The 24,715-nt window shown below is 51.5% G+C and overlaps 7 protein-coding genes across 7 annotated transcripts; 3 read left to right on the top strand and 4 right to left on the bottom strand.

Moving 5' to 3' along the window:
- Window positions 1-2,710: 2,710 nt before the first annotated feature.
- PODANS_2_12810 (uncharacterized protein) lies at window positions 2,711-4,336 on the bottom strand (the record flags this gene model as incomplete). Its single annotated transcript, XM_001912064.1, has 4 exons — window positions 2,711-3,534; window positions 3,586-3,694; window positions 3,751-4,040; window positions 4,105-4,336. 4 exons carry the CDS (start codon window positions 4,334-4,336, stop codon window positions 2,711-2,713), a joined length of 1,455 nt encoding a protein of 484 aa, XP_001912099.1.
- Window positions 4,337-4,891: 555 nt separating this feature from the next.
- Window positions 4,892-7,959, top strand: PODANS_2_12820 (uncharacterized protein; the record flags this gene model as incomplete). Its single annotated transcript, XM_001912065.1, has 2 exons — window positions 4,892-5,037; window positions 5,097-7,959. The coding sequence occupies 2 exons, from the start codon at window positions 4,892-4,894 to the stop codon at window positions 7,957-7,959; spliced, it is 3,009 nt and encodes a 1,002-aa protein (XP_001912100.1).
- An 803-nt stretch (window positions 7,960-8,762) lies between these two features.
- Window positions 8,763-12,542, bottom strand: PODANS_2_12830 (uncharacterized protein; the record flags this gene model as incomplete). Its single annotated transcript, XM_001912066.1, has 2 exons — window positions 8,763-9,508; window positions 9,566-12,542. 2 exons carry the CDS (start codon window positions 12,540-12,542, stop codon window positions 8,763-8,765), a joined length of 3,723 nt encoding a protein of 1,240 aa, XP_001912101.1.
- A 2,301-nt stretch (window positions 12,543-14,843) lies between these two features.
- On the bottom strand, window positions 14,844-15,998 carry PODANS_2_12840 (uncharacterized protein; the record flags this gene model as incomplete). Its single annotated transcript, XM_001912067.1, has 3 exons — window positions 14,844-15,708; window positions 15,780-15,817; window positions 15,996-15,998. 3 exons carry the CDS (start codon window positions 15,996-15,998, stop codon window positions 14,844-14,846), a joined length of 906 nt encoding a protein of 301 aa, XP_001912102.1.
- A 571-nt stretch (window positions 15,999-16,569) lies between these two features.
- Window positions 16,570-17,382, top strand: PODANS_2_12850 (uncharacterized protein; the record flags this gene model as incomplete). Its single annotated transcript, XM_001912068.1, has 1 exon — window positions 16,570-17,382. A coding segment is annotated over one exon (813 nt), but the record flags the coding sequence as incomplete, so codon positions are not given.
- A 987-nt stretch (window positions 17,383-18,369) lies between these two features.
- Window positions 18,370-20,796, bottom strand: PODANS_2_12860 (uncharacterized protein; the record flags this gene model as incomplete). Its single annotated transcript, XM_001912069.1, has 2 exons — window positions 18,370-18,603; window positions 18,685-20,796. Coding segments are annotated over 2 exons (2,346 nt in total), but the record flags the coding sequence as incomplete, so codon positions are not given.
- A 1,004-nt stretch (window positions 20,797-21,800) lies between these two features.
- On the top strand, window positions 21,801-23,393 carry PODANS_2_12870 (uncharacterized protein; the record flags this gene model as incomplete). Its single annotated transcript, XM_001912070.1, has 2 exons — window positions 21,801-21,839; window positions 21,897-23,393. The coding sequence occupies 2 exons, from the start codon at window positions 21,801-21,803 to the stop codon at window positions 23,391-23,393; spliced, it is 1,536 nt and encodes a 511-aa protein (XP_001912105.1).
- Window positions 23,394-24,715: the final 1,322 nt, after the last annotated feature.

A 24,715-nucleotide genomic window follows, 5' to 3' on the forward strand; every position in this document is an offset into this window, starting at 1 on the left:
CTTTTATTTATTTATCCGGTTAAAATAATTCTTTTAAATTAATATACGGGTAAAAGTAATAACGAAGGAAACCGTTTTTAATAATATTTTAAAAGAATTTAATATAGTATTATATAAATAATAATAAAAGTTTTTATTATAAATATAGTATTAAAATAATTTGTTAAAATAAGGTCGTTAAGAGCTCTGTACTATAGAGGTCTTAGGAAGGGGAAGTAATTACTTAAGGTCTTAGCGAGTTTCGGACTATACTGCTAAATATAACGATATGGTTATCGAAGGAAGAAAGTATAATAGGAATTTCCTATAAATATAGAGAAAAGTATATTAAAATATTATAGTTTTATATAAAGTATTGTAAATAATTAATTTATTTAATTAATTTAACTTATTATTTTTCTTTTTAAAAAGAAAAAAGTAAGAAAATTATTACGATTAAAAAAAGGCTCTTTATAAATACCTAAATTTCTTTATTATCCTTATCGTTCCCTATCGCTCGGTAACCCTAGTGGCTTAGATCTCTAGTTCGGTAAGGTTATAAAGTAATAAGCTTGCTAATAAGACGCTCGTATTACTTATAAAGCTTTTCGTGGCTTAACCTCGTAGCCGATAAGATACTCGTATTGCTTATGAGGCTTCTTATACCACGGTCTTATTACTCGGAGGTCCGGTGAGGAATCCTAGGAGTTTAAAAGCGCTCGAGCCTCTATAAGCGAGCCGTTAAGAGCTTAAGGGCGAGCCGCTGTGGGCGAGCCGTTGGGAACGCGAGTGGGGGAGCTGTTGGGAGCAATATGGGCGCAGAATTCCATAAACAAGTGCTGTAAAATCCATGAATAAATGCTGCATTTTAACATATAGTATTAACTAGGCTATTAAAAGATAAGAAGGAAGATTTATAAAGAAAAGAGGGGAAACGAAAAAAATATATATAATCGATAAAACTAAGCTAACGGGACGTTAACCTAAAGGAGGGGTATTATATTACGGACCTAATATAAGTAGGGAGCGCGGGGCGCAACTATTTAACTATTGGAACGGAAAAATAAAGAAGTCGGATTATTATTAATATTAAAAGTAATAATTAAAATTATTATTAGCCTTCGATAAACGATAAGTAATAATTAATATTATTATTAATAATAATAGTAATAAACCGGTCTATATATACGGAGGAATTAATTAATATAAATAAATAGTTCCGTAATATATAATTTATAATTATATTTACGGTATTTTATATTTATATTAAAATATTTTATTATATATTATTTAGCTATACTAAACTAATTATTAGAAGTTACCTTTAACCCGTATCCCTTTTAGAGGTTCTATATAGGGGTTCGTTACAATAGTGTATAATAAAATATTTTAATATAAATATAAAATACCGTAAATATAAACTATAAATTATATATTGCGGAACTATTTATTTATATTAGTTAGTTCTTCTGTATATATAGACCGGTTTATTACTATTATTACTAGTAATAATATCGATTATCACTTATAGTTTACCGAAAGCTAGTAATAATCGTGATTATTACCCTTAGCACTAGTAATAATCCGACTTCCCCACGTTTCCGTTCCAGTAGTTGGACGGTCGCGCCCCGCGCTCCCTACTTATGTCAGATCCGTGACACAGAAGCTGTATTTTAATATCTTTTTTACTATTATAATTAATAGTAATTTAACGATATTAATCTATTATAGTTATATAAATACACAGATTTTTTATATTAATTAAAATTTAATAATTTTTAATAATCAAATACTTTTCCGGAGCTAATTATTACAATCGTGGATGAAGAGCTAACGTACGGGGCGCGGGACGCTCCTAGCTAATCATTACTGACTTATCGAAAGTGGAGCGACGGGATCACGATGAGCGTAGTAAACCACAGGAAGGAAAGGTAATCCAGATCACCTTTAGGGGGAACGTGATCCAAGTGATCTACGGGTCTATATATACGGAGGAACTAGATAGCTGGTAGATAGTTCCGCAGTATGCAATACAAGTCACATTCGTTGGTATCAGACTATTGTGATTGAGACAAGCCATTGTTGTGCACTGTTTAGCTGCACCGAACCATTTGTCTAGAAGCACCTTGAACTGAGTATCCCTCTCAGAGGTTCTGGATCGGGGTTCGTCACATGAAGTCCATATCCTCTCGGGCTGTTTTTAATTGGGTATCGGTCATAAAATACAGGCAGCCCTAGAAGGTGAGGACCACAGCCAGTAACAGAATATTCTTTCGCTCTCTCTCTCACTCTCTCACACACACACTCTTTTAGTCTCCCATGAATGCTTGCCTTCCTCTCAACCCACAACTACGCTTTTCAACCTTGTTCAAACAACTTACCATCCATCAATCCTCAAGCCCCCATGTTCTACAATATCAAACAGGATATACAAGAAAATGCAGTGAAGGGAAAAAAAGGCTTTAAATGCAACCCCCTGACTCCAGGTATAAGCGCAAAGCAAAGATAACCGCTCGCATCTTACCCCATGTACGCCAATTCGCCAAATGACATCGCCTATGTCGCTCTCGCCAGAAAGCAAACGCCAGCCAGGAGTGCCATCCACAACATAGATATAATACCCACCATCCTACCCCAAATAAACCAAAAATAAATGACCACAGGGGAATCTGAAAGCACAGGAAACAAATGAGAAAATACAAGAGCAATGACAAGCAAGTCTTGCAAAGTCTTACCCCACAGCCAACGTCGAATCCAATACCGAATTCAAGAAATCGCCATCTGCCGGGTCGGCTCCCTCCCACCAAAGATCGTTGTCGATATCCATGGCATCTGGCCCGTGACCATGCCCTCCTATTCCATTTGTAAGTGGTGGGTCTGTGGTTGCCGTGGCCAGGGCTTTGCTGCCACCAGCTGCTGTTGGTAATGGTATTAACGACGGCATTCCGTTCACCATTGTCGTCGTGCCGCCCATCTCGACATCCTCATCGTCGATTTCGCCTAATATCCTTCCACCTTCCTTCTTGATATACGTGTAAGATTCCCAATCTTCCAACTCTCCTTCTCGGTAGTCGTTGACAATCGTTTTCACTATTGTCGGGAAGTTTGCCATTCCACAGTCGCCCACATCCAACGCCAACCTCAAATCTGTCATTCCAAGAGGTCCTCTTTCGCTCGCAGCTTTGGCTTCGATCGGCAACAGCCCGCTCTTGTCCCTGGTCAGCTCTCCCCTTTGGAAGGCTTCTTCTTCCTTTGCCAGTTGCTTCTTGTATTTGTGCGTCTGAACCCATGCACCCCCTGGCCCAAAGCCAGCATTTCCAGAGTCGCCGGGTCCGTTGCTGCGAGTACGACTGAATACCTGCGTAAGAACTTCTTTTATAAACGTGTCGGTGGCGATAGACATGAACTGGGCGGCTTCTGGCGCGTGGCCGGAGACGAGACCAGATTCATAGCAAAAGGGCAACATGCGGGCTTCGATACTAGATACGTCAGGGAATTCGCCAGACTCGACGGCAAGAGGTTGGGCAAAGCGTTTTCGGATCTCGAGGTCAAAGTCTACACGCTGTTAGTGAAGAGTCAAATAAGGGGTAAGGAAGGGGTACATACTCATGCGACTGAGACCCCCTGCTGCGCTTGCTGGTACCTCGGTGGTCTTGGCAGGTTTGATGCGGCTCTGGTCTGTAAATACATCTGCCAAGGAGTTGAATGGGTCGAACTAGATAAATGGTCAGTAACTCCAGCGTGGATAGCCGTGGTCGTAAGAAGGCTTACATCGTTTTGTACAATGTCCTTGATCCTCCGCCTGTCTCGTGCCGGCAACTGCATGACCTCCCCCTTTAACCTCCTTTCGGCAGCATCACCAGACACGGGCTTGTTGCCTGCCGTGGTGGACGGCTTGTCATTGGCACTGACCCAGGGCGCAAGGCCCTGGTCGGGCATCTCCCTCGTGACATTTCCATAGATGGCAGCAATGAGCTGGTTATGTAGATGTTCTCTTTGTCCGTCAGGGGAAGCTAATATTGGGTCTATGCGCTCGCTGAACTCGGCTTGATTGAGGCGGCCTGTATGTAAACATGGTCAGCAAGTTTGGCCCGGCATGTATGATGCAGAGCCGCTGGCGCATACCGATCAGGAAGTTTGTGATTGTTTCTTTGTAAATAACCCATTGTTCGGGGCCAATGGTGGACTTTAACTGCGTGTATATCGGCTCGAGGTCTATGCGGGCGGGTATAAGCTGGCTCGTTTTGGGAGTCTTGTGCAGCGATGGGGCCGAGACATTGATGGATTTGTTGGCGAGAATGGGGGTAGAGACGCTGATGGAAGGCCGGCTCAGGGCGGCGGGGTCGATGTCGACCATGGTGGTGTGGCCAGCCTTGGAGTTGTAGATGTACAGATATGGCTGGAGCAATCCTGATCCGGAGGCGCGAAAGAGAGAAAGGAGCAGGGTTCAGTTTCGTCGCGCGCGAAATGCACAGTGGTCGCGACGTGAAGCGGCAGTCATTTGCGCATCAAAATGAAGGCCAGACTCATGCGATCGCGGATCCGCAGTCAGAGTGATGGACTTGGCATGGTGTCGCCTTGGAATGGATGGTGTTGTCGTCGGTCAGCCAAACTTGATGGTGGTCAGGTCCTCGGTTGCTCAGTGTCTGTAGTTGAATTTTGCGGGGCCTCTCAGTAACAGAGTTGCGGCGGGTGTAGTTGTAGGCCCTGGCCCCAGTCCCAGGGCAGCTTTGTACCGTTCTTGGCAGCCCTTTTACACTGGACGACGACCCCTCGTCATGTCCTGTCTTGTATACTAGGTCGCGTCCAATCCACCAATACTCAAGTCAATAATGCAGCACTAAACATCACCACCGCCTACAAAAGAGCTTGATTGCGAACGGCACTGGGTTGACATTGACACAATGCAACCATGTCTCACGCCCCGCGCAATCGAATCTCGAATGCAATCGACAGTCTGATCACCCACCTGGTGCCTAGCAACCCCCACGACGACGAGCAGACAGCTCAAGAGAGGCATGATGCTTGCTTTGAGCTTGTCCGGGCCATTTTTGAGCGGTGAGCATTTTTCATCTGATACTCTTTTGGCCTAGACAAAGCTAATTAGAAAGCAACAGGCCTAATTCTCCCTCGATATCGGCCGACGTAAACCATGCTTCGGACCTCATCAAGCGGAAGCTCATACACAGCAACCCTAGCCAGGCCCTACGCTTCTCCAACCTCTATACCCGACTTTTGTCACTGCCAGTCCTGAACCAAAAATGGGCCATTTTATATCTCCTATATCAGCTCTCTGACTCGCCTGATCCCAATGAGCCTCCACCACCACCAAGGCAGCCAGCAGCACCACATGGGTTGACATCGCGGGAGCCAAGCTTCCGGGACCGAGAACTTCAAGCGCAGATCCTTCGGGAGCAGGAAGAGAACCAGGTAGAGGCAGAGAACTACCAAGGGCCAGTACCGGCAGAGCCAAGTTTCCGAGAGCCAGCTTCTCGTGAGCCAAACTTCCGTGAATCAGTAGCACAGCGGGCGGCGGGACGAGCAACAGGCCGGTCGACGGCAACAGCAGAGTCAAAAACGTCGACACCCGCACCACCACTGGTATCAGAAGAAGAGGCTGTAAACAATGTGTTTGCCCCAGGTGGTTTGAAAAAGCTCCCAACCGAAAGGCCACGGCGAAACACCAATGCCGAAGAAGCTCGCTCGCAGCCTGGTGCGGTAGACGGATCTACCAAGAAGAGCACAAGGGACGTTTCAATCAAGTCAAACTTGCTCGCAGACAACTCATTGGAGTTTGAGCCTTCTGAGATGGGTCTGTTGAGAGACCTTCCTTTCACTCTTCAGGGATTATCATCAACAACTCTTCCCTTCACCAGGGATACTGTTTTGAAACTGCCGCCAACTTTGCCGCTACCAATAGTGTCACTGTTGCACACTTTGGCCGAGCCTTCATTATTATATCGAGGGCTTGCAAATTTTGTCAAGTCACCAGCAAAGGGGTTACTCGGCCAGAGCTTGCGGGCAGCCATCAACAATGAGCTTCGGTCATATCTCACTCTTGTGGCAACGCTGGAGGCGCAGATTCGACGGGCATTGTCATCCCTTGATGAGGCAGCACCACGAGGCGGCATCGGGAAAGCCGGTGTCACGTTGAAGAGATGCGTTGTTTGGACGAGAGAGGCGACCATGGGCTTGCGGCTGATGTCTTTGATATCAGAGGAGAGTTATAGTAAACAAGGCGGACAACTGATCAGTCTGATTCACGGCTTTTCTACCTCTCATGGTGACCCCGTGGTGGCTGCTTTTGCTGAACGCTTGCTGGCCGACGTCACCCGGCCGTTTTACGACATTCTTCGGCGTTGGATATACGACGGTGAGCTATCGGATCCCCATCTGGAGTTCTTCGTCCGCGAACAAAACCCCAACAATGAGAAACAAAACGAGTCCAAGGCCAAAGGCCAAGCTAGTGTGTGGAACTCCAAGTACGAAGTCGTCGACGCCATGGTACCCAGTATCATGACCCCCGACTTTGCCCAAAAGGTCTTTTTGATTGGAAAGTCCCTCAACTTCATCCGCCACAGCTGCGGCGACAGCCAGTGGGTCGACGCCTATAGCAAAACCTCGTCAAAGGAGCTCAAGTACGGCGACACGGCCACGCTCGAGAAGTGGATCGACGACGCCTACAAGACCACCATGCAGCGCCTCATGACGCTCATGAACACCCGCTTCCGTCTGTTTGACCACCTCCAAGCCCTGAAGAACTATATCCTTCTCGGCCAGGGCGACTTTATCGCCTTGCTGATGGAATCCCTCGCCGCGAACCTCGACCGCCCAGCTGGCGCACAATACCGCCACACCCTCACTGCCCAGCTCGAACACGCCATCCGCGGCTCCAACGCCCAGTATGATTCCGACGAGGTCCTCCGCCGCCTAGACGCCCGTATGCTTCAACTGAGCCACGGCGATATTGGCTGGGATTGTTTCACGCTCGAATACAAAATCGATGCCCCTGTCGATGTGGTAGTCACCGAATGGGGAAACCGTCAGTACCTCAAAGTCTTCAACTTTCTCTGGCGGATCAAACGCGTCGAGTTTGCTCTGGCATCCACCTGGAGAAAATGCATGACGGGCGCGAGGGGAGTGCTGCAATCCAACGACGAGACAGTCCTCCAGACGTGGAAATCCACCAGGGGAACTCTCGCGGAGATGATCCATTTTGTTGGTCAACTGCAATACTACATTTTATTTGAAGTCATCGAGTCCAGCTGGGGGGAGCTGCAGGAGAACATCCGAAAAGAAGACTGCACACTGGATGACTTGATCACGGCTCACACCAAGTACCTCACCTCCATCACCCACAAAGGACTTCTCGGTGCCCGCCGGAGACAGCACCACGACGCGCAAAAGGAAGCCGCCTCGTTGGGCCGTGACGCATCAGAAGTTGAAGACCGCAACTCGTACATGGTGCAGCTGTCGCTCCTGCTGCGAAACATGCTCGACTACAGAGACAGCGTGGACGGGTTATACTCGTGGTCGGTGTCTGACTTTACCCGCAGACAAGAAGTCGACACGGTCTCGCTGCTGCGAAAACACCGGCCCAATTCGGGAGACATGGAGAGTTCTGTCGGGCCGGACGATCCCTTTTTTGGTTCTGCCGGGGGAGTGGGAGGGAACAACAATATTAAGAGCGAGTTCCCCGCGCTGCAGGAACGGCTGAAGCAGTTAGGGGTGAGTTTCAGGCAGAGGCTGCAGATCTTGCTGGGGGATCTGGCGTATCAGCCTGATGTGGACATGCGCTTCCTGGGGGTGTCGATGAACTTTAATGATGTGTATCAGCCGGTTAGGAGGAAGAGTGGGAAGGCTGGGGCTGGGGGGAGTGGTGTTTCGGCTGGTGGTGGGGAGAAACAACAACAGCAGCAGCAGCAGCAGGGAGGGAATGTGGGGAGTGTGAATGTTTCGTTTTCTGCTTCAAGGGCTTAGGAGGCTGGAAAGGAGGAGAGTGAAGGTTTGAGACCACCGGGGCAGGATAGGAGGAAAGGAGAGGAAGAGGAGGAGAAAGTAGTAGACGTGAAAGCGGATCGGCGGGCTGATGAGAAAGGGGAGGGGGGAAGCTTGAGGAAGACGCCTTCTTCGGGTGGTGTCAAACAGGGCAAAACACCTGTGACGACTGTGAGATGGGTCGAGAGACAACCATGTGGCAAGACTGTAAGTCCGAGCAAGAAAACTCCCAGCCCGGGGAAAGGCGGAGGAGGGTCATGGCTCCAGACTAGGCCGGCGTGGAAGAGGCCTTGAAAAGGGTTGTATTGTATACTGCGGGCGGCGCGACTAGAGTATCTTGTCATGATTTGGCGAGGGGGGAGGGAAAGGGGTGTTCATCTTTGGGAGTTTTGACGGTTAGAGTTATCGGTGTTTTGGTGTGTGTTGAAATGATATATGTTTATGACCATAATCTGTTCTAATCGTGATACAAAAGTTTGAGCAAAGTGGATTGCCTTCGACTATAGATTAACGTGTACATTGACCGGCTCTAACCATGTCTAACTTGAAAGTAGATAATACCCATGTGTGTTGAAAGCTTCTTGAGGTAACTCATCGACTAACAAAAATGACATCTGCAAGAGAATCCACGTTCATAGATATATTCCATGTCAGTCGCCACTCCTCCGATAATCGCCCCCCATCCCACGCCGTGTATGCAATATCTGACTCCTCCCCTCCCAAGACGAATATAATCAACTCTCAGAACCAAAATGCTATGCTTTCTCAAATATAAAAATAACCCTTTAATCCTCAATCGCCTCCTCATCAATAACACCCTGCTCCTTGATCTTCCTCTCCTCCGGCTCAGGCAACCCCACATTCTTCCTTGCCATGACCTGACTCTCCACAAAACTGTCCCAATGCTGGGGATCGGCCTCCCTCAGTCTCTTGAGTATATCTTGCCTCCTCTCCTGGAACACCTGGACCACGCCTCTCTCTTCTGCTTCCTTCTTCAAGTCGGCGTCACCCATCTCATCCAGCAACTCGTGTAGTAACCTAGCATGGTTGGGATCCGCCCCGACTTCTTCGACTCCCGAACTCAAAAGCGCGGCATTGTAGTGCTCAGGACGGAGAGCCACGATTCCAGCACGGAATTTGTGACCCGCCCGGAGAACGCGCGCCTCTTCATCTGCGAGCGCCTTGGAAGACAAAGAAATGATAGAGTTGGAGCGAGAGAGGGCCTTGCGGGACTCGCGTGATTGAGCAACGGCGTCGTCTTCGGCGTCGGAAATAATGGCAGCTGTATAACTGGCTGAGAGGTCCGAGTCAGTTGGGAGAGGGGGAGTAGGACCAGACGCCAGGCTGGATGATTTGCCATTAGCGTTGTCAAGGGAAGACAAGGAAGCGGCATCGCCCTTGTCGTTTCCGGCAGTGGTGCTGGCGGTGTCCACGCCCGAGTCGTCGGCTGCTGACAGGCGGGTGTCGGGGAACTCGTCTTCAAAGCGCTTGATGATACCATGTAGGGTATTATCCAAGAACATGAGACGGTCTGCGACTACTGTTAGCATCAGAGTATTCCTATAGGACTGTAAAGAGAGGCACGTACGATGAGTGTGGCTATCATTCGCCGCCATCTTGGCTTTGACGATAGCAGGCTGGAGCCTCAACCGGATCTTGCGAGCGCTGAGCAGCAGGTGCTTGCTCGTATCCTTGGCCTTGGCCACCGCAGTGGTAGGTTCCTTCTCACCGTCTCCCAAGGAAACCTGATCCACCTCACCAGCCAACAGTTCAGGGACAGAATGCGAAGAAATATCATCGCCCCTGTTCTTGAGGCAGCAAGCAAGAGCCTTGACGACTCCAGTGCCGCCGATGACATAGTCGTTATCCGGAGCGGCATCAACATCTGCATCAGCATCCAAAGAGAGCATGACATCGTGTCCAACCAGTCGTTGCAGGACATCGGGATATTCGGGCTCGGCCTTGAAGCTACCCGACAGCAAGCCCTCCTCAGCTGTTGGTGCAGGTGTTGTTGCTGATGTAGCTGTCTGCACAGCAGTAGCAAGCTCCATGTTTCTCAACCCATACGCGACGACTTGCTTGGCCATGGCCTTGACCAAATCACTCGATTGCTCGCTGGGTACCTCGATATCAACCGCCACCAGGCTGGTTGAAACCCTGGCGGCAGCGAGGAGCGATGCAAACAGGGCACATGCCTCTTCTTGTTTCTCTTCAGAATTCGCACTTGTCGTGAGCTCGACAAGGTCCTTGTTTTGCAGGAAGCTGATATGTGCCAAGCCAGTAACCTCCGGCAGGATTTCTGCCAGAGCAATGGCTTGCTCAGCACTAAGTGTGCAGTCCGCCAGATGGATGCGCTTGAGGCAAGCAAACTTGGGAAGATATCTTCTCAGAACAGCCACCGCGCTCGGGTCTGAGCTGAAGAGCTCATGGTTATGGCTCAAGTCGATAAACCTTAAGTGATCCAGCTTCACCAGTGTAGGGAACAGCTTGCACAAACTCGACGGCTCCAGATTGCAGTCAGCCAGGCTGAGCGCCCAAAGAGGGCATGTTTCCACCTCGAGTGAATCGGCCAGTATTCCCAGCTTGTCCCGAAGGTCATTCCCACCCAAATCAAGGCCCTCACACTGGTTGCTCTTCAGGAATCTCGCCACGTGGGCCAGGCCCTCCGAGTCAATATCATTGTGCGCCAGATTCAACCTCTTAATTCCACATTTGATAGCACCGTCGATGACGGCTGCCAGCTGAGGTGTAGACAGTCCTGTTTGCGCCATACTTAGCAGAGTAAGTGTTGACCCCCCCAGTCTTTCCCCTAATGACTTCGCAAAGAGCGAGCACAGAGCTTGAGGAGGTGGTTGTTGCCCATCCGGCAGGGGAGCGCAGACATGTCGTGGGAACTGAATCCCGCTCAAGTCCAGGACCTTGAGGGTCCTGCACAGATAGATAAACAAGCATATGTGCCTCCAGCCCTCCGGGCCGATTCTGTTGTTGCTAAGCACCAGCCGCTCAACGACACCGCCTTGCTCTATGAGCCCATCGACGGTGCCAGTTGATGATTTCTGCTGCTGTAGTTGCAACTGTCTCCTTCGTTTTAGTGGTGACAGAACCTTGGTTTTTCTCGCTGCTAGCAAGCCAGCCAGGATAACTCTGAGCCCTTCATCTGCCAAGGAGCAGTCCACCAGAATCAGCTCTCTGACGGGGACAACAGCGAGGTAATCACCCAACGTCACCAGATCGGGCAGCGCCATGTAGTAGCCCGTCAAATCCAGCTTCTCAACCATACCCGTCTCAGCAGAAAAGTTGGCCGGGTCCATCAGCTGTTCGGTTATCTTCTTAAGAATATGTGTCTCCCGCAGCTGACAGCACCGGCGGTATATCCTAACTGGGTTGGTAGTGGGCATCGTTTGAGGTGGATTTGCAAGTCCGGCAGGTGTTTCAGGTCGATAACTCCCGCCGTTGGCGGACGTGGAGGAGTCAGAATCAGAGTTGTAATAGAGCTCCATAGGAACAGTTCCGTTGGCCTCCGCCTGCCGCCGTTTCCGTTCCTTGCGAGCCTTGCGGTCTTCCTCGCTCTTCTTCTTCTTTTCTTTCTTCCTTGCGTCGGATGCTGAAGCAGCAGAAGATATTGGTATTGGCGAAGCTGCAGCTGGCGATGTGCCTAGGCGTGGAGTTGAGGATGTGCCCTCTGTGGCGGGTTCCTTCGGTACTTCTTCCCCCGTGGCTTTGATGGAACCATCAACTTCCTTTTGGCATGCCAACGCTTTGGGGTTATTGAGAGCTTCCGCCTCGACCTTCTCCTTGAGTTTCTTTTTCATTTCCTTGGCCGCTTTGTCCTTTGCTTTTCGCTCGTCCATTTCGTCAATGTATTTGGGCATTGGAGCAATCTCCACGTCGACGCAAAACGCCACCCTCCTCAGCTTGGCCTGGTTCAACCCTGAGATGGCGCAGCGCTCCCGATTCCGGTCCACATTCAGCACCTGCCTTTCCACCAGTCCATGATTGTGAGCTTTGAACGTCGGATTCAAACTTCCGCTAGAAGTTGACGATGATAATCTTCGAAATACGTGTAGGAGCCCATTTGTCTGAGAGCCTCGCGGCGGAGCAGGGGTATAGGGACCCTCGCCCTCTGGTTTCGCCGCATGTTGTAGAACGGCCTGCTTGGCTGGGTTGGCTTTTGGAACAGAGAACTCGGCGGGCTTGGGAGAAGCAGTATTCGCCACAGGGGGGCTTTGTGTCGCACCGTTGCTCGAGCTGAATTTCTGCGAGATATTGGAGAACCAGGAGCCCCTTCGCTGAGGGGGATGGGGAACGGCAGGTTGTGGTATTCGCTTTTCGTCTGAACTCGTTCTTGTCCCAAGCGCTGGTCGGTTTGGACTTGGTGCCACGTTTGGCGTGCTTTGTGCCGCCTGAGTGCTGTCGTTCCTACCATGGCCGTTGGTAGTCGCTGCGGGGGTGGGCGAGTCCAAGGGCGCTGGGTTCGAGAGTGATCTTTGACGGCCGAGTAGTGGTCTCACGGGTCTGTCTGGAGAGAGGTCAAAGGAACTTGCTGTTAGCTGGACAATTCCCATTCACGATATGCATGGCGCATGTTCAGGCCGCCAGGGGTCCAATTGTGCACAAACCTTTAGGATTCCCGTGGGTCATCCAGCTCACGTCGAGGCTGTGTATGTGCTCCATGTTGTCTCGAGGGGGCGGGTTGTTGTTTCTTTTATTGCTATTGCATTCCCCTATCCTCGTCGCTTGTTCCGGGTTGTATCAGGTGTAAGTGGTGATTTTCTTCTCGGTGTAAAAGGTGTGATAGCCGGGAGGAAGGCGAGTAGGACGATAAGTAGGGTAGAGGTGGGATGTGATCGTTTCAACGTTGGGCCCGGTGCTATCGCGGTCTAAAGCCTCTCTGTTGGAACGACGTCGTGCTTTTTTTCCTTTGTCGCGGGGTTCCGTCCGTCACGAGGTCCAGTTGCCAGTCATGACATGAATGGCTGCCATAGTCCGGTTGGTATGTGTCCCAGTATATGTTCAAACGTAAAGCTGGCCGTCGCCGTCGATAGCTTGAGGCGCGCAACCACGGTAGGGCAGACTGAGGTCGGTGTGGTCCGGTGGGATTGTGAGGTGAGGATGAGGTAAAGTGGTGGTGTTGGTGTCGGTGGTGGCGGCCCGGCCGTCTTTCACTGCTGACCCAAAAAAGGGCGCCGCCGAGCTGAACGGATTGGAAATGCCCGATTTGTAGTGGTTCGCGCGCGTGCCGGATCAAATCACTCCCGCTACAGTTGTCTCCCGTATGTGTGACCGTTTCTCTGCTGGAGAAGTGGCTGAGCTCACCGTTGCGGTGAAGCGGAAGGTATCACTGGTGGAAGGGGGTTGACGCAGTACTGGGATGCAGTGCTGCACCGATCCAGATGACGGGAGAGGTGGGAGATGCTTGGATGCAACGGGGGGTTATGGCGGGAGACGGGAGGGGGGCGACTCGCTCAGTAAGGGCCCTGTATGTATGTCTCACGATGCCAATGTATGCCACACCCTGGTTACAGCTCGGTGATTGCCCCGTAAAGTAGAGTACACGATCGAGTGACGATAAAAGAAAGAGGCGATTGCCAAAAAGATGGGAGGAGCTATTCAGGTCAAGTCAAGAGCAAGAGAGACAAGACCGGACCGGCCGAACGACATAGCGGGCACCTGGGCACGGAGGCATGGTGGGACTCTCCCACTAATTATCATCTTGGGTCCATCCAGGAAAACGTGAGAGAATTCGCAGATCGGACGCCGGAAATTGGGCCCTTTCTGGACGTGCACATACGTCGGCCGAAGCCCACGAGCGAGCGAACGGAAACGAAACGAACTGGTGGCGGTTTCTGCACCTCAACCCCCGCAACTCTAGAGAGAGAAGCAGCATCATAACCATGGCAAACTTTGGGCCAGTCTGGTAACGGCAGGTGATCGGTATTCAGCGGTTCCCCAGATTTGCGGTAGCCACCCATCCCGTGCCCTTGCCCCTCATGTTGACTCGTATGTGGTACCACTGACGAGTGTATGTGTGTGCGTCTGTTCACCACACAACGAGAAGCTTCTCTTCTCATCATCATTTTCCTATAATCCATCCATCCACATCCCAATTCAACAAACAGCGCGATTTCAGGGGTCCCGAAACTCTATCCGGGGCACCCACGCCAAGGCCGGACGGTGCTAACCCCATGTTCCCTGGAACGGCAATTCCACTCTGGCGTCTGCAAGTTGACCACATCGTGCACCGCTCACCCAGACAACCCACTGCATCCAGTTTCCCATCACGCATGCTTGAGGGGAACACAATTCCTCATCTGAGCTTTCTACCACCAACCAGTGAAAGGAACACACCACCAGCTCGGTATCACTTGCAGCTCATAGTCCCTTGCTCAGACGATCATGCTGTGAGAGTACCCCGCATGACCTCATAACCCTCACCCACGCCTCCAGGTGCTCGGTCTGGAACTGCTTTTGGGTTGGCGACACCACATCTTGTCCCTCAACTTGTCAATTAGAAACATTCCATTGAGGCCGAGGTGCCCCTCGAAACTAAGAAAGCCGAATGGCTGAGTACTACTCTGTAGTACCTGATTACATACACATTCCATATCAACGGCTTGAGGCGGCTTGCAAAGGCTCTACCAACAGCTTCAACAAGGAAGTACATCACATGATCACATAATGGCGCCAACGTTCGGTTGGTCCGCCAGTCAGTCAAAGATGCATGAGAAAAGTGATTGGCTTTTGGTGAACCCTGGTCATTGCCCCATGTGCCCGTCCATCTTTTGTGGATGCACTTAAACTCCTAAAGAATATGCTGCCATCTTGAGCCCAGACGATACAACCAGTCCCTAGCAAAAACCACCAATTTACTCCTGAAGAAGGGCGGCAATGCGCTCCTGGACACCAGCCTTGCGCTGCTCGTGGGTGAGCTTGGACTGGCGGTACTTCTTGGACTCGGCCTTCCACTCCTCCTTGGTCTTCTTGGGCGCGTCGGACTCGTACTTCTTGAAGGGGTCCTCGCGGATGGCCTTGTGGGCCTCGGCATAGAGGTCCTCGAGGGAGTCGGCCTCAAGGTCGTCCTCGATGTACTTGACGAACTGGCCCTTGTAGCGCTCCTCATCGTCGTCGGCGAGGGTCTCCATGTACTCAGCGACGTGACCGCCGAAGATGTACTTCTTGAGGGTCTCGGCATCGAGCTCCTCGGACTCCATGTCGAAACCGGGGAAGCGGTTCTCGGAGTGGGGGACGAGGATACCACCGTCGGAGGCACCCTTCATGACACCGAAGACACGGGCACCGGTGGAGGTGCGGGAGAGACCGACATCAAGGAAGGCCTTGAAGGGGCGGCGCTCACCATCGTCGGTCTCGGTGGCCTCGGTGAGAGTGTACTCACCATCGGCCTCCTCAACACCGGCGAACTGCTCATCGAGGCCGAGCTTCTTCAAGACGCGGCGGGCGAGGAGGAGACCAGTGGCGTAGGCAGCGGCCCAGTTGGTAAGACCGTGCTCGATGCCATAGGCGCGGAGCTCGTGGGAGTAGGCGGCAGCGAAGATCTTGTCACCGGTGATCTCGGAGGTGACGATCTGGGTGATGATGTCGCGGTTGGAGAAGCGGACAACGAGTCTGTACTTGGGGGCGTTGTACTTGTTCTTGGCCTGGGTGATCAGGCGCTTGCGAGCATAGTAGTCGGTCTTTCCCTCTCTTCTGCGCTTGTACTTGGTCTGGAAGCGGCTGTGTTTCGAGACAAGGTCAGCAAAAATCACCAGAAAGTCGCGAGAATGGCCAGGACGTGAGAAAGTTACCTGTAGTACGCGCTGTTCTTCACAAGCTTGTGGAAGGCCTGAATTCAGAAATCCCCGAGTCAGCAATTATCGCTTCAGATATTTTTTTTATCCTCCTCCGAAGCATCTTGCGTTGACTCTATCCAATTCCCCAGATCTCTCGACTCGTTCGGGTGCAGGTGAAAACGACAGCGATGCCAATGGCAACGGCAGTGACAAATGGCTGTATCAACTTACCATTTTGACTGTTGTTTCGCTGGGCGATGCGATACTCACAGGGCTCGGGGTTTGTCGACAAGTGGGAGGGGAGGTTGGATTATTCCACGACGGCAAGCATTTGTGGGCGCAAAATTTGGCCCCACAGCTTTCCAGAGTAGGGCGTGTGCGAAACTGCGTTGGGTGACGAAGGTGGGGCAGGCCATAAGGGGCTTGGGACCCTAACCCTGGGCGCAGTTCAGCCCTTCCATCCAAGTCCGCTTATGTCATCTGTTCTCCAACCCAACCCCAGACCGAAGCCGAGGTTCACTTCGTCGGCTCCGGCTTTCAGCTTCCATGCCGGTGTTGTCAAAGGGTAGGTGTGGTCGGTGATGCTTGTCCATACATAATCAGTCGGCGGTTTGTCTCGTAAACTCCTGATAGTTGCAAATGGAACCAGAAGAGTTTCCCGTCGAATACATCCTTGACGAAATCGACGCCATGGCACCCGTATCTTCGACTCCCAAGCCAAAGGTTCTCTTATTTGATATTGGGGGTGTTTGTGTATGCTTGTCTCTCCACTCTCCATGTGCCGTCTAGATGTAGATGATCCTAACAATCACAGGTCATCTCACCCTTCCAATCCATCCTCGATTACGAGCTGTCACTTGGCATCCCCCCAGGATGGGTCAACTACTCCCTCTCCAAGACTGCTCCTACCGGATTCTGGCACCGCCTAGAAAGAGGTGACATCCCAATGGACGCCTCCTTCTTCGACGGGTTCAACCAAGATCTTCACGACCCGGCCCGGTGGAAGGCATTCTACCAAGCCCAGCAAGCCAAGAACCCTGCTTTGCCAAAAGAGATTCCTCCCCTTCCCAAGCTTGATGGGCAATGGTTGTTCAACGACATGATGAAATCTGCTAGGGCACCGGACCCGTGGATGTTCCCAGCCCTGAAGGCTCTTAAAGCCAGCGGCAAGTTCATCATTGCTGCTCTCAGCAACACTGTCATCTTCCCACCAGGCCACGACTTGTATCAGGAGAACTTCATGGACGACCCCCTCCGCAGTCAGTTCGATGTTTTTGTGTCGTCAGCTCATGTTGGACTTCGCAAGCCCGACCCGAAGATTTATCAGTATGCGTTGGAAAAGGTGAATGAGTTTGCGAAGGCGAACGCGGGCACGGCAAGAGGTCAGGCGGGAGGGTGGTCGTCAGGAGTAAAGACAAATGAAATCACGTTTCTGGATGACATTGGAGAGAACTTGAAAGCTGCAAAGCAGGCTGGATTTCAGACCATCAAGGTGCCATTAGGCAGAGCATATGAGGCAGTTGAGGAGTTGGAGAAGGTGACTGGGCTGTCGTTGGATGGTGGCCACCCCAAAATTCCCATCAAGCCAAACTTCAAGGGCAGCAAGGCGAGGCTCTAGAACATTCAAATCATGATCAACAATGTTTCCCTTAATCATCACGTCTCTTAATCAATATGATAAAGAAAGTAGGCTGTATAAAGGCAAGGAAAAAGGTCGAAAAGTCGCAAAAAGCTCACGACCTAACCCCAACCACGCTGGAGTAGAGCGCTACGAAAACCACGTTTTACTCAGGATCGAACCCGTGACCACCAGGAGATAATGACCACGCCATGACCTTCCCTTGTTTGTCCAGGTTACTTCCACAAGCTAACCACTTGACCACGCCAAGGTAGTTGCTTGCTTCGGTGATAATTATTTGCTGGACCTTCTATATCAAGGGTGGTACGGTCGTATCTCGTGTGTGCCTGATAAGTGGCCATCCTGATGCCCGGCATACGACTCCCAGTCCATTCCCTCGACGTAGCTGCCTGCCATTGTTGCTCTCATTCCCATGACCCAGCTTCATGACCATTCTGCCACTGAGGTCGTTGTTGTTGACCATCATCACCACTGCTGCTCTTGCCTGCAACCCTGCTGTCACCAACCACGTCGTCGTCGGCCAACGACTTTCTACCTGTAGTTCTGTCCAAACTTGCTACCATCACCACTGCGTTCGACTTTCTCGGCGCCAAAGCTGCAACTTTCCAGTATTTCAAGCCAATCATCACCACCTGCTGCTCAACGACTACTAGTCGACACAACGACAGCATTACTACTATTATAACAACATCACAACCATAAGAGTATCACAACAATAACAACATCAGGCCTCACCACTGCAGCAACACAGCACAATATTCACCCCATACCTCATTCCACTACCATCATCCAACAAAGTCACAAAGCACAACAACCCATCGACAAAAGGCGGAAAACAAAACAAGGATATATAATGTAAATAATAAACTAAACCCTCTTCCCAACCCGGCCTATCCCATATCCCACAATATCCGCTATACATAAAACTCATCATGAACCAATCAAACCTCATCCTCCCATACTATTTCAAGCCCTCACAGCCGCCCTCCCCCTCCTCCCCTGCGACTGCGTCCCGTTCGTAGCCCCCGGCCGAGCAAGCGTATACTTTGCAAAAGCCCTCGCCAGCGCCTTCTTGCAGCTGACCTTCTGACTCCCCACAAAACTCTCCACCGTGACGGCAATCGCCCGGTCAATATCCTGCGCAGAGCAGTACTCGCTCAACCTCATCTTGCAGAAAGCTTCCGCGATACGGATGATAGCCTCCAGATGACGGACCTATATCACCTAATGTTAGCAAACTGCATGACCAAGGTTGATAAAAGGGGGAGAAAGGGGACATACAGTAATAGGATAAGCCCCCGTCGCCAAACTCTCCCTCCTCATGTCAGCAAACAACCTCGCCACCTTGTCCTCATCAATGTGATACAGCTTGGGCGAGCACTTCTCCCTCGCGTACAAGATGTACTTCCTCAGCAGCTCCTGCGGGATCTGGTCCTCCTTCTTGATCCCATTCTGCTGCGTCTCTTGCTGGGCAGAATCATGCTCCACCTCCATCGACTGCCCGCCATTCTGGGTGTTAGCCGCCTGCGACTGGGACAGCGGATGACTTCTCGAGTGTGACCCAACAATAAACTTGGCCAGCCTTTCGTCCTCCTCCGGCTCGACCGTGTCCCTCACCACGCACAAAATGTCAAAACGGGACAGAATCGGCTCGGTGAGTTCGACGTTGGCGCTGAAGGGGATGGAAGAGTTGTATCGCCCGCCAATGGGGTTGGCGGCGGCAATGATGCCGCACCTAGCCTGCAGGGTAGTCACGATACCAGCCTTGGAGATGGAAATGGTCTGTTGCTCCATGGCTTCGTGGATGGATGTTCTGTCCTGGTCGTTCATCTTGTCGAACTCGTCGATCAGGCAGGTTCCCTTGTCTGCCAGGACAAGGGCGCCGCCTTCCAACGTCCACTCGCTGGTGAGAGGGTCGCGGCGGACCGAGGCTGTCAGACCGACTGCGGAGGCACCCTGACCGGTGGCAAAGACGGCACGGTGGGCGGTCTTTTCGACATACTTGAGAACTTGGGACTTGGCGGTACCTGGGTCGCCGAGCAGCAACACATTGATGTCTCCTCTGACGCGGTGCCCGCCCGTGGTAACCTTGGCTACACCTCCAAAGAGAGACAGTGCGACAGCGGTTTTGATGTCGGTGTGCCCGTAAATGCTTGGGGCAATAGAGTTGATAATCTTGTCCACAATGTGGGGATCCTTGGACAGGCGACGGATCTCATGTTCGTCTTCATCTGTCATGCGGAAACCAGCGAGCTGATCATGAGATTTGATGATGTTGTTGGCCTCGAGGATAGTGGCAAAGACCGGGAAGCCGTTGCGGTTGTTGAGCTGGGCATCGTAGCTATTGCGGTAGATACCGGTCACCTCGATCTCCTCACCAGGCTTGGCCTTGTCGATGAGATCCCAAAGGAGAATCACCTCACGGTGACGGGGAAGACGACCGGCAGGGACTGTGCCGGGCGATTCTTGGAGGGTGAGCTTTTGGTAGTTTCTGTAGACGGTCTTCTCCGAGTTGAGGGTGAAGGGGCCGCGAGACTGGCAGCTCTGGCAGTATGACACCTTGACTTCGACATTGGACTCTTGCTGGAAGGGACCGAGTGTGACACCGCACTTGGTGCAGTCAAACTTGACGTACTTGAGCTGAGGGAAGACGCCGGATCTTCTCGTCACCACACCGCTCACACGCACAAGGCAGTTGAGGTGAGACTGGCGAAGCTGGCGAAGGGTGTAGTGAACGGGAAGGTCAAAGATGCGGACGTGAATCTCGGCGTGGATACGCTCGTAATCGGGGTAATGCAGCAGAACGACATCCATAGCAACCTCGTCGAACAGCTTGAGCATCTCGGCAGGAGCGTTGGCCAAGAAGTAGGCCAAGATGGCCTTAGAAGTGGAGAGGTGCTCATAAGAGACCTCGAGAGTCTCAGCGTTCACCTCACCAAGAGTTCTGATGCGGTTGCCGTAAACTGACGAGCCGCTATCATCGATGTACTCTGTGAGGAAGGCCTTGAACTCTCTCTTGATTGTGCGCTGGACGGCTTGTTGGGACACCCAGTCTGTCAGACTGGAAGCTTTGACATCATGGAGGGCCTCGAGTGAGAGCTCCTCATCCATGATATCACCATCCATATCCTCATCAGGGTCCTCATCGTAGCGATGTCTGCGACGGCGAGGCTGGGCTGAGAGATCGATATCGCCGTCTTCTTCACCAGGAAGGAAAGCGGCAGGGAGACGTTGCCGCCTGGCAACCTCTCGATCTCTGCGGTTAAGTTGGGCCTCGAGACGTCGCCTGTCACCAAGATTCATGGCGTCGTAGTCGCCCTCGTCGTCAAGATCAATGCCCTCATATCGATCGTCCTCCCTGCTGCGGTAATCTTGCTCAAAGCCATCCCTGAACAGGTCCACATCATCCTCGGCGGCTTCATCCAAATCGTCGAGATCATCCGGGATCTCAACATCTTCCTCAACCTCATCGTCGTCGTCGGCGCCATGGGCGATGGTGTGGAAGGCCGGGGGGGAGGAGGGCAGGGCGGGGCTGGAGGCGCCCGCAATGGAAGAAGGCGCATCTTCACCATTAGTGCGTGAGCGCTTTCTATTTCCCCGGGCTGGTGCGCCACGGTTGGCGGAGGACGGGTTATCACGAAGTGGGGAGCTATGGAGGTGTCGAAGTTAGCTTCAAGTCACTTTTGTCAAGATATTTTCAGGGGCGTATTTTTGCTGTATTTTTCTTCCCCTGATCTCTCGATTGGGCACCAAGCGGTAAAACAAAACATACCTCATGTTTGCGGTTGTTATGTGACTGTAATAGCAGTAAGGAAGGGTACCGTTATCGTTCCGACAAAAACGAGCGAAGTGGTGGATGAGCCTGTCCTGAAAGAGAGACGATGTGGGCAACAATGGTCGATTCGGCAACACACAGTGGAGGGGATTGGAAAATGGGAACATGGGCCTCGCGTCACAGATTGCTTTCCCCCCCCTGGAATCTCGCGTTGATTTCGTGTCGAAGTGCCCAGGGCGCGTTAAGTGGTCTTGGCACCTACCCTGCACTTTAGCGATAAGATAAGCTCCGACAGTGATGCGGCGACTCGGAAGAGAACCATCATCGGAATCGATCTATCATCTCCCCTTCCACCTTTTTTGTTTTTGGTTCTGGTTGACTTTGTCGTTGATACCTGACAATTCATCATGGATCCTGCCTCGGCGCCCAAGCCGCCCTCCGTTGCCGACGTTCCTGAGGATGGAGGGGATGCTTCAATCGCGCGCAACAAGCCTCGCAGCGACAGCATAGGGTCGCACAAGTCGAGCGATTCGCAGACTGCCGCCGAGTATGTTCATGATGATGCTGGTGGAAGATGTGGTGATTACTACTAACACCACTTTCTAGTTTCTTGCGCGACCAGATGCAGCTAGAGGCCGATGCGCGCGAGGCTCTTCCTTATGTACGACTCTTGACCCATTGAACACAATGCGCTGATCTAACCATGGTGTCTTAATAGAGCATCGAGAACTGTACCAATGCCCTCGGCCCTCTCCGACAGGCAGTATTTGCTTGCCTCACTTGCAATCCCCCGCCCGCGAACTCGTCCGATCCCTACAATGCCGCCGGCGTCTGCTATGCCTGTTCGGTGCAATGCCATGGCGAGCACACCCTCGTCGAGATCTTCAACAAGCGCAACTTTACCTGCGACTGTGGTACCACGAGACTACCTTCGACAAGCCCTTGCAACCTTCGTCTAAATCCCGAAACCAACTCCAAGGGAGGTGTTCACTCCCAGGAGCCCGATGTGAACAACAAATACAACCAAAACTTTCGCAATCGGTTTTGTGGTTGCGAATGTGACTACGATCCTTTTGAGCAAAAGGGAACCATGTTTCAGTGTTTGGGTCTAGGTACACATGACACAGGAGGCTGTGGCGAGGACTGGTGGCACCCGGGTTGTGTTGTTGGAATGGGTCCAAAGTGGTTCGAGAAGATGGCCAAAGAGAAGAAGCCGAAGACAGAGCAGAACAAGGAGGATGGCACCAGTGCCCCATTGCCGACCATCTCGGAAGATTCTGAAGCGCTCCCGACCCAGAACGGTGCCGAGGAAGAAGAGGAGGAGGAGGATGATCCCCCACTTCCCCCTGGATTCCCTGAAGAAGACAACTTTGAAGCCTTCTTGTGCTACAAGTGTGTGGGGGCTCACCCTTGGGTCAAGCGATATGCCGGCACCGAAGGATTTCTACCTGCGGTCCACTTCAAGCCTGATGGAGCGGCCGAAGAGACCCTTCCAGATGCTCCTGCCACTACGGACTTCAAGACAGAGGAGCCCACGCTCAAAGTTGAGGAGGCTGCCTCTACCAAAACCGAGGTGCCTGCTGCCACCACCACACCAGCCGCTGCCAACCTCGATGTTCCCAAGAAGCGCAAAGCCTTGGACGATGATGAGGATGAGGCAGGTTCTCAGACATCCAAGCGTGTGAAGAATGAAGATGAATCCAAAGAGAGTCCTAGAGAGCGCTCTGCTACACCTTCTGCTCCCCCGCCTTGCAAGCTTCTATCCTTACCCCCAGTGCCCCCCGCAGGCAAATTCTCTCTTTTCTGCAAGCCCGACTTCCGAGAGAAGCTGTGTCGCTGCTCTTCCTGCTTCCCTCTGCTCGTCCCTCATCCCCAGCTTCTTGAGGAAGAAGAGACCTATGAGCCACCTGTGTCACCAGAGGCGTCGGAGAACGGGTCCACATTGGGCAGCAACTCCCTCTATGAGCGGGGAGAATCTGCACTGAAGAATGTTGATAGGGTGAGAGCTATCGAAGGTGTGATGGCGTACAACCATCTCAAGGACAAGTTGAAGCCGTTCTTTCAGCAGTTTGCCGAGAGCGGACAGGCAATCAGTGCCGAGGATATCAAGGGCTACTTTGCGAAACTGAGAGGCGATGAGGAGGTCGCCACTGCGGATACGTCTGCCCAGGGGAAGGAAGGCGGTGACAATCGGAGGGAGGAGAGTGGATACTGATTGATTTCTTTGTCGGGAACGGGCATGTTGTGTTTGGTTAGGGTGTTTGGTTGCTTGGTAATTCAACTGGGACTGCAAGGAAATAGGCACATGGTTTATGGTATGGAATGGATTGGGACAGTGATCTTTTTGTTCGGAATCACTGAAGGCTTTCTGTGTAGGTTAATTTGTATCTGGAGTTATTTTGTCTTGCGGCAGAGGATGGATTCACGCAATATGAAGAGACATTCAACGTGCTCCTAGAGACACCCACTCCACACTGCTCCTAAACAACCTGTTAGGAGATCCTTACATGACGGAATTGGTCACATCGGGCTCTCGGAGACGCAAGTTTCCTCTCGTATATGTTTCTAGCCGAACTCGCCCTCGCCATCTTCCGAGTAAACGCAAGTCTGAAAAACCAAAGCCAGCTCTAACAACTCTCAAAAGCCCAACTTGCCTGCTTACTTCTCGTGTTAAAAGCAGCATCCGTCCCTTCGTTGTCATAATTCCCTTTCATCACCCAAACGCATCCTCATTCCCTCCAATATCTCTTTCCTCCCAACTTTTATATTCTTACCAGTTTCTCTATTTCTTTACTATATATATTGAAACTTTACAGCCATGAACGCCCTACGTTCCACCACCACCTGTTGAGATGTCCCTCGACAAAAACTCCAACCAATAACCTATCCGCCAACCGCCTTGGCCTCACCTACCACCTCTTGTCTACCTGTGCCTGTCACGACCGGCAGCCTCCTCCAAAGTCGTTTCCCAGCTCGACAACCCTGCTGATGACCTGCTTGCCCACCACAACCTGGGTAATAGCCCATCGATCCCGCAGCCCCGACAGCCGAAGCCCATATATTCCCCAAGACACTGGCTTCCATGTCAAGGGCGAGGGGCTACTGGTGAAGCAGGGCTCACGGGATCCATCCCGGTACACGGTTTTCCTTTTCTTTTTCCTCCAGTAGTATATAATGTATCTTGCCAGTCCATCCGTAGTTGGGTTCCAACCATCAGTGGGGACCAAATATTGCTTTCAGTGCGCGGTGAAGACCGGGCGGTGGCTGCACTGCCAAACTTTACCTGTCAGGCTGCCAATGTCAAGCAGAATAGGGATTGAGAGTTGATGTATCTCAAGATGTCGATGATAATAGCTGAAATGGGGATGGGCTGTGGATGTTTGGCTTTCTCACTGTCTTATGATACCCAAGCGGAGTTAGAAAACAGAGAACAATTTCTATGTTGTTGGATACCTACTTGACCTGTAATCACAATCACACCAACACAATGCCCGCTGAGCTTCCACTCCAGTTCACAGAACGCTCAGCAAGTGTCCA

The sequence above is a fragment of the Podospora anserina genome, chromosome 2, assembly GCF_000226545.1.
Source record: "Podospora anserina S mat+ genomic DNA chromosome 2, supercontig 2".
In the NCBI taxonomy this organism is placed as follows: Eukaryota; Fungi; Ascomycota; class Sordariomycetes; order Sordariales; family Podosporaceae; genus Podospora; species Podospora anserina.